General features: G+C 38.4%; 1 protein-coding gene and 1 non-coding gene across 2 annotated transcripts; both read left to right on the forward strand.

The window, feature by feature from the left end:
• The first annotated feature begins 6,722 nt into the window (after nt 1–6,722).
• On the forward strand, nt 6,723–8,918 carry LOC133778051 (large ribosomal subunit protein eL18y). Its single transcript, XM_062217871.1, has 5 exons — nt 6,723–6,890; nt 6,985–7,074; nt 7,926–8,054; nt 8,158–8,340; nt 8,575–8,918. Exons 1-5 carry the CDS (start codon nt 6,888–6,890, stop codon nt 8,731–8,733), a joined length of 564 nt encoding a protein of 187 aa, XP_062073855.1. The 5' UTR covers nt 6,723–6,887; the 3' UTR covers nt 8,734–8,918.
• Nucleotides 7,595–7,675, forward strand: LOC133780825 (small nucleolar RNA snoR53Y). The gene has a single exon (XR_009869637.1). It is a non-coding gene; the product is annotated as a small nucleolar RNA snoR53Y (small nucleolar RNA).
• Nucleotides 8,919–9,132: the final 214 nt, after the last annotated feature.

The raw sequence follows: 9,132 nt of genomic DNA on the forward strand, positions 1-9,132 counted from the left end.
TACAATATTTCGAGATTTAATAAAGTTATATTATTTCTTATGTATCTTTCCCAAAATAGTAGCTATGTATAGTAGATCTAATGGTCAAATGTCTTAGAAATAGTTTGGTCATTACAACTTATTTTGTAGGATGTACTTTGCATTTTTGTTATGCTTGAAAATAAAGAAGAGTAAATAAGAGAGAGGTGTAGTTTTAAAAGAAAATAACAAAAAAGTGGCATTTTCCTAGGCCCAAAGAGGCTTGCCCAGCCATTCGGCCCACACCCAGCTGCCAACCACCAGCCAGCCCCCACAGGCCCACCTGCCCATTCGGCCCACGCAGACTCAGCCCACCCGAAGCCTCCTGCACTCACCCAGCCGCCTGCAGCCCTTCTCCCAGCCTTTGGGCCTGCCTGCACCAACCGGCCCAGTCCAAGAAGCCAACTACTCCTCCCAGCAAGCCCATGCACAAGCCCAGCCCAAGGCCTAGTCCAGCTGCTCCCAAACAGCCTGCCACAACCCAGCCACCAAGCCTCATCTTTGTTCTCCTTAAGCCCATAAATTGTCCCCTTGTCACTTTGTCTAAAAATGCCAATTTTTACCCAATTTTTCTACAACATTTTACCCAAAATCATCATCACCCCTACAATTTACCCCTACTTGCCATATTATTATTATTAATTTAATTAATCTAATCAATTTACTTAATTTAAATTGATTATTTTAATAATCTCATTTTGGCTATAAATATGGAATTTCAAGACCATTTTGGGGTGCTTAATTTTTGGGTAACCATCATCTTTTCTACCATTTTCTCTCTACCATTCTCTCTTCCATTTTGGTGTTTTTCAAGAGCATTTTCAAGTATGTATTTTATTTATTTTGTAATTTCTATTCTAGTTATGTGCTTCTAATCTTTTTCATAAGACTATTAAGATCATGATGAAGCAACTTGTAACTAGATAATATTTATGTTGTATGTTGATTTCTTTTGTAATGCAACAAAGTTTATGGATTTTTCTTCTTCATATATGTCTTTCATCTTTAATATCTCATATTTTGGATTGTTAGATAATATTGCACTTTGTTCTTCATTTTGCAAAACATAATATTCTTTGTGTAAGATGTGTCATTAAATTGTACACATCCAATGCTTAGAACAAAAATATTATGTTTTGCCTTATAAATAATGTTATTTGATTTTTTTTTTGTTTCATTAGATTAATTCACATGAAATACTTTGAAATTATACTTTTTTGAAAAGTGAAGAAAAATCCTATCTTTTTAGAAATAGTTTGTGCTTAAAAATATAAATCTATTTGAAAAATGATAGTTTGACTTATTTTAACTATCAGTAAAACTTGGGAATCAATATACTAATAAGTATTATTAAACTTACATTTAGTGGATTCTAGTATCTTAATAATATTTCTTTTACAACTTATTTTCAAATCATAATTGGTGTATTTTTATTCTCTTAAATAGCTTTACTTTAAATCTTTTATTTTATGTTCATGACATTAAATCTCATCAATCTTTGAAGCTAGGTTAGATTTTATTAATTTTGGTTTAAAATAGTTTTCTTTTTTATTTTAGACAACTCCTTTGGGTTCGATCTCATGCTTACACGAACACTATACTTCATATACGATTCGTGCGTTTGCGAGTTATAAATATTTAAAACATACTCGTTTTAGGTCCATCACAAGGCTGTCTCTCTGCTTCGGCTCCTCTTTCCTAGCTTGTGGGCAGTCTTTCTTCAAATGGCTAATACTTCCACAAGTAAAGCAGGCCCTGATCCTGCACTTTCCCTAATGACGTCGTCTACATCGAGGACACACTGGGAAACTCCTCCAGTTGACTCCCCCGCCCTGACGACCACTGAAAGCACCCCGTGCCCTCCTATCCGAGCTAAGAGGAACGAAAGAGTCTGGGGCTTTTCTCTTTTGCTCACTGGGGCCACTACCCCGACTAGATCCGGTGAAAGGAGGCACTGTCCTCCGAGCATCGCGCCTAGCAGTGCCCTTTCTCCATATCTGATCCTCGGCCCCCTCAGTTGTAAGGGCCTTGTCCACTACAGGAGCATAAGTGGTAGCCCTCGGATCCAAAGTTATCCTGACGTCACGGGCGATCATTACATTCAATCCCCGCACAAATCAATCTCTTCGTGCCATGTCTGTCGGCAACAAATCCGGCGCAAACTTTGCTAACCGGTCAAACCTCAAGGCATACTCAGTAACTGTCATACGGTTCTGAGTCAAATTGGTAAACTCATCAACCTTCACAACTCAGACTGCGACGCTGTAATACTTCTCATTGAAAATGTTTCTGAATTCTTCCCAGGTCATAACTGCAACGTTCCTTCTCTGAGTTACCACTTCCCACTAGATGCAGGCATCCTCGCTAAACATGTAGCTGGCGCAAGCTACCCTCTCATTTCCTTCCACCCTCATGAAATCCAGGATGGAAGAAATCATGTTCATCCACTACTCTCCCCGCAGTGGGTCTGGTCCACCCTCAAAGGTGGGAGGATGCTGCTTCCTGAACCTCTCATATAAAGGTTCCCATCTGTTCTCCACAACAGGCTGGGCAGGCACTGGTGCCACAACCTGTGGAACCTACAACCCAATGCCTTGAGGAGGGGCCTGTTGCCTCAACTATCAAAGCTCTTCTTCTATTCGGTGAAGTCTAGCTTCCCTCTCGGCAAATAACTGTTGCCAATTTGATGGGGCAGGTGGAGGGTCCTGACCCTGGTTGTCATCCTCGACCCTATTGCCGTAGAGTCTGGTTGATCACCGGGGCATTATCACAATATGCCTGCAACCAATGACGCCGCTTATCAGGCATGATAACAATACCTAAAACCACCTCCCAATTCACAACAACCAATCACAAACAACAATCCACATAACACATATAACATACAACAATCAAGGGGCCATTCCCTAACATCATGCATATGTCAATTCATTTATCATGCTCTATTAAAATACTCAGACAAACAGGGCACTTAACAAGCTTTTAAACATATAATTCAATAATTACCAACCAACCTTTAGTCGAGCTTGTCACTGGCAACGAGCATACATATTCGGTCGATCTCTAGGAACCATAAACATTGGCTCGCTCTGATACCAAGTTGTAACACCCTACTTCCTTAGAGCCGTTACTAAGTGAGTTTAAAACGTGCCAATCACTCGCTAACTGAGGTTTTAGGTTAAAAGTTTAGCTAAACTGTGTTGAAGGTCGTTTAAAGGCATTAAATAGAAAACATTCGGTTATTTATTGAAAACACTAAAAGTTAAACATTTGGGATCCCAAAATATTGAATAGAAAATATTTACAACTCAAAATACACTTAGGGTTGACTAAGTAACAAATTCAAGTCAATACATAACATTTTCCCAAAAATAACCCTAGCTGTGACAGCCAGGCAGGTCGAACATGTACACGTCGCTTCACGCTCTCCGTACTCATGGTTGGTCGACCTTTCCCTTGCCCTTACCTGCACCATAGAGCACCCGTGAGCCAAAACCCAGCAAGAAAACTCAATACAAAACAATTAACATATGCATATCTATCAATCAACATATAACAAAACAACCAACAAGCTGAACACATAGCGGCCATGCCATCCCAAGCGCTTTTCCAGGCCCTAGATTTGCGGTCTTCACCATGAGGATGACTCTAGCATCCTAAGAGGGTCTTGCCCTAACGGCTCGCACTCCGCGTGCTCAACGCTATCCCGACCCCTTGTCGTACTCGGCTTTGCACTCCGCGTGCTAGCGCCGCTCCCGGCCCTTGCCGTATTTGGATTTGCACTCCACATGCTCGACACCGTTCTCGACCCCTTGCCGTACTTGGCTTCTTGCCATTCTTGACCTTTGTCGTTCCCGACCTTTGTCGTTCATTCACAAATCTGCAATACATAGCATAATATCAACAAATAATTAACCATATACTAAACATAAACAATAGGGCTACACCCTGCAATTTAATCACATAGGGTCATGCCCTGCAATACAAACAATAGGGCCACGCCCTGCTCTACGGGTACAACAGTTTTCTTACTTGTGTCCCAAGCTTCCTAAGCACCGCAATCCCGAGCATAGTCCTCTAACTCGAGCATCGCTGAAAACCTAGTCACAACGCATTAGTAATAGCCATCCATCAAGTTCTAATCCAATAAATAACTTCGGGATATAATTCTAGCCTCCGAGACCTTGGATTCTACCAATCCGGGCGGCAAAATCCTTCCCGAGCCTTAACATTAGGGTTCTCGAGCTAAAAACCTTCAAACAGCCAACATCTCGAACTTGAGTCGCAGCCCAGCCCCTTAAGGGTCGCGACGTGCTCAAGTCAGAGGCAAAAAGCCTCACTGGTTTAGGGACACGGACCGCGGTGCTCCCATCCTTGGGCCGCTGCACGCCTGGGCAGACAGAGGCTTCTAGCCTCTTCAACACACACGGGTCTCGGTGCCTGAAGAACAAGGCTCGGCTCGAGCCTCCAAACCCAGAAAACACCATTTTCTCTTGCGTTTTCCTCAAGTCTAAACCTTAATTTCATACTCCAAACACCACTTAAACTCAGAATTGAACCTGGATTCCTTGTCTACACAACCTAGGCATCACATCCACCTAAGAACAACCCTCTAATCCTCACTAGCACCAAAATTCAAACTAAGCCCAGCTAACCAGACCAAATCTCATGCAAGCTTGAGTTCTTAACATAATCAAGGAAATTCAACAGCAAGATGCAATTAAAGAACACATCTCTACACTTAAATCAGTTCCTGAACTGATTCCATGAGCTTTAAGCTTTATAATCCTCAAATTCACCAGCCCAAGTCTTCAAAGTTTCATCGAAATTCAAACACCATGAGAGGGAGAGAGAGCCGTGAGATAGAGAGAGAGAGAGAGAGAGAGTCATCTTCTGCTTTGTTCTAGTGACTTCCCAAGACTATTCTGAGCTATGTAATACCCCTGCTAAATGACCAAACTGCCCCTTAAGCTTATAAATCTCGAACACATACGACGTTCCTAAAATACCCCTAGGCTCCTCTTGAGCAGAGTATTTGATCCCGTTGTGACTTTCTAGCTAAACTGCTCCCTAGGAATGTCTTAGATTGTGCATCACAAATATATCACCACTCACACGTGGTATCAATCACAATATACACAAATATAACATTTATGCCCTTAACGGGCTAAAGTTACAAATATGCTCCTAATAACTAAATGGGGCTCACATGCATATTTAATCCACCTAAACATGCATTTCTAATCACATAATTATCAAATTCTCATATCAACGTAATTAAATCAATTACTGCCCTCCAGACATACTAATCAAGGCCCTAAGTCTTATTAGCAAATTTGGGACGCTACAACAGTAGTACTTGGATATTTCAAATTTCATTATATGTGCTTTTCACAATCTAACTCAATTTGATTTTGAGGTTTTTCTATGTTTACTTTGGGCAATTTGGAATAATCAAAACTCTTTGCTTTCCATGAAACCTTGCATTCCTTCAAAAGAAGTGCCTAGTTGGTCTATTTATTTTTTTGCAGACATATAAGATGTTCAACACCTTGATGCTTCACAACCTTTGTCTAAAGTTTCACGGTCAACAATCCAATGGATCCCTCATCCGCCAGTAATGTTGAAGCTACCATTAATTGTAAGAATAATAAGATTGGTTTTGATGTTGTTGTGAAAAATGATCTAGGAGATATAATAGCTGGCCTTATGATTCCAGTTCGAAAAAAAATTCATTCATCCATTTTGGAAAGCCAAGCTTTATTGTACATATTAAAGTGGTGTTCAGATGTGCCACTACCAATTTTACATATTAAAATGGATTCTAAAATTGTTGTTGATATTTCCCCTCTCACTGATGTAATCAAAGATATTTTTATTATCTTCCTTCTTTGGTGTAGTCATTTCCTTCCAAAAGAAACATATACTTTTGGCTCACAAATTAGCTAGAAAGGCTCTAGGGTCAGATAGTGTGATAGTTTGTAATGCTCTATTCCAAATTTCATTTGTATCATGTAACTTCTTGAACTGAATTGCTTATCTTAATGGAAAATTTATTAAAATTAAATAAATAAAAATTTAAAATTAGTATAAAATGAAAATAAAAAAACAAAATGATAATATATTAACAAGGAAAAATACCAAATTAGTCCTTATATTTTTAAAAATTACCTGATTGGACCACGTGTTTTGTTAAATGATTTTTAATAAAACATAGAGTCTAATAGGATAATCTGGAACAATACAAGGGCCAAAAAGAAGTGTAACACTATGTTTGGTTGGAGGGAGAAGGGGATGAATGGAGATGAGAGGAGGGAGAGAGATGATAGGAGATTATAAATGCACTTGTTTGGTGAGAGGGATTGAAGTAAGGACATGATAGATGAGAGAATAGTAAGTCATCTTTAACCTCCCATTAATGAAAGGATTCATACTCTCCCTAATAATTTTTTTAAAATTATAATTATGCCATATTAATATATTATCAAAAAATAATTATAAGACTAAAAAAATAATTTCATAAATATACACTTATCTATCATTCCACTACTCCATCTCTCGTATCAAACACTATAAAATGATTATCACTATCTTCTACATCCTCCTTATTCTCCATCCATCCAACCAAACATATCCATCTATCCAACAAAACATAGCCCATGGTAGAAAAGAAATGCTAATACACAAAAACACCTTCATTTGTAATTATATAATATTTTGGGGGTTCTTTTAAAAAAAAAAGCGCTTCTGTCCCGTGCCCTTGCAATAATAATAAAAGGCTCGAGAGTTAAACCCTAGCTTCTTTCATTTGGATTACAGCATCAGGTGCAGCAGGCGGCGAGGAAGAGCAGCGACAAAGCTAGAGCACCATGGTAAATCTAAAATCTCCCACTGTGTTTGAGCTTATTTCAGTTTATATGACTTTGTGTTTGAACTGAATCATTTCGATTTGGCTATGTCGAACAGGGTATCGATCTAGTTGCAGGAGGTAAGTCCAAGAAGACCAAAAGGACCGCACCCAAATCCGATGATATTTATCTTAAGCTTCTTGTCAAGGTCCTTTAACCCTACCACTTGCGTTTTTTGTTTTGTTTGTAATTATATGAAAAATTGCAAAGATCTGTATGTGTGTTATGTGGGTGTGTTTGTATCTTGTTATATGTATGATAACGTCTTACAAGAACGTAAGAAGCTTAATGTGATGCTGACTTATTTGTAGTACTAACTCTACATTTCTCCTATGCTTGATGTGGTTTCGTTTTTTTTTCATTTATAAATAATATCGAGCGAGGTTCATTATGAGACTGGTTTGTAAATCTTGGTTTTTGAGTTATATAAACTAATTTGGCATTAGGGTTGTGAATGTCGATACCTTAGACTGCGTACCCAACCTTATTCATATATATATTCTGAAAGTCTGGTTGGTCTTTTGCAATGATGACAAATGTGTATCCCAGCAGCTCATTAAGGTTTAGGAATGTATCTTTTATACATCTTTACTTGAGCTTAATAATATTTGATAGAACTAAATTTACAACTAAATTTTTTTAATATAGAAACAAATCCCGAGTGGGATGTTCTTGTTGGAGCTTTAAATAAGCCATGCTAATTTCGATTACTGTATGACGATTCTTTTTTGTTATATTCTGAGGGAACTAGCACTTTGTTTACCATCTAGATTCCAGAATTGTGTAATTTTATATGGATATAAAGGACTTTTGTTGGTTTTGGCCAAAAAGAAAAAACACTGTTAGTTATAGCTGTTTTCTTTTAACTTGTAGTATGTTTTCATTCTAAAGATCTGGGTTTTCTTTTTGTAACATCCCCTTTCTTTGGTTTTGTGCAAATTGGTTTGTATGAAGCATTGCGAATATGTTCTGACTAGATGTTGGTTTTTTCTACATCAGTTGTATCGCTTTCTTGTTCGAAGGACTGGAAGCAAGTTCAATGCAGTTATCCTCAAACGTCTTTTTATGAGCAAGGTCAACAAGGCGCCACTTTCACTCTCTAGACTGATCCGTTACATGCAAGGAAAGGTGGTAACTCTACTCTCAGCTGCCATGTACCTGATAATCTGTGATTTTTTTTGAGAATTTAGTTATTGTATATTAATCAACTGCTCCTCAACATTATTTATAGGACGGCAAGGTTGCTGTGCTTGTTGGAACTGTCACCGATGATATTCGGGTTCATGATGTTCCGGCAATGAAGGTCACTGCATTAAGGTTTACTGAGACTGCAAGGGCCAGAATTGAGAAGGCAGGAGGGGAGTGCCTCACCTTTGATCAGCTTGCTTTGAGAGCACCTCTTGGCCAGAACACGGTATTTGACTTCATATCATTTTTACTTCTCTCTTATGTAAGATGAATTTACTGGATATGAACTCGAAACCCTGACTCACCTAACCACTTGAGCCCCAAGTGACTCGTTGTCTTGTGTGTGTGTTCTTGCAGTTATTTTGTTATATGTATAAAATTGCACTAAGAAGGTTAATTTTTTTTTCCTTTTCCAATCACCATTGTATAATAAGAATCTTTTGTTGTGTTATTTCTGTAGGTTCTTCTAAGAGGTCCGAAGAATTCACGTGAAGCAGTGAAGCACTTTGGTCCAGCTCCTGGTGTGCCCCACAGTCACACTAAGCCCTACGTTCGCTCGAAGGGAAGAAAGTTTGAGAAGGCTAGAGGAAAGAGGAACAGCAGGGGATTTAGGGTTTAAGCTGAGTTTAGTAATTAAAAGTGAACCTTTGTCTTGTCTGTCTGACAATTCAATTTTGCTTTGCGCTATGTTTTTTCTTGGTCTTGTGTTACATTATATGGATTTTCGAATTTGGAATGGTTGATGCTAGTTATTTTGATTCTACATTTCCATTTTATAAAATGGCATTTAATACTTTTAACGTATTTGTCCTAATACTTTTAACGTATTAGGAGTACTCTACTTTTTTTACGCGTGTCGGTTGTTGATTCATTTCGATTGATAGAAATTACAAAATTTTAAAAATGAAGTGATGGTAAGCATCATTGTATAGAGCTATACAGCATTTTCATATGTATCATTACAGCATACGCTTGTGCTTACTGTGCACTCAGCAATTTTTTTGGTGTTTGCTATTTT

This window comes from Humulus lupulus, chromosome 5 (genome assembly GCF_963169125.1).
Source record: "Humulus lupulus chromosome 5, drHumLupu1.1, whole genome shotgun sequence".
Classification (NCBI taxonomy): domain Eukaryota; kingdom Viridiplantae; phylum Streptophyta; class Magnoliopsida; order Rosales; family Cannabaceae; genus Humulus; species Humulus lupulus.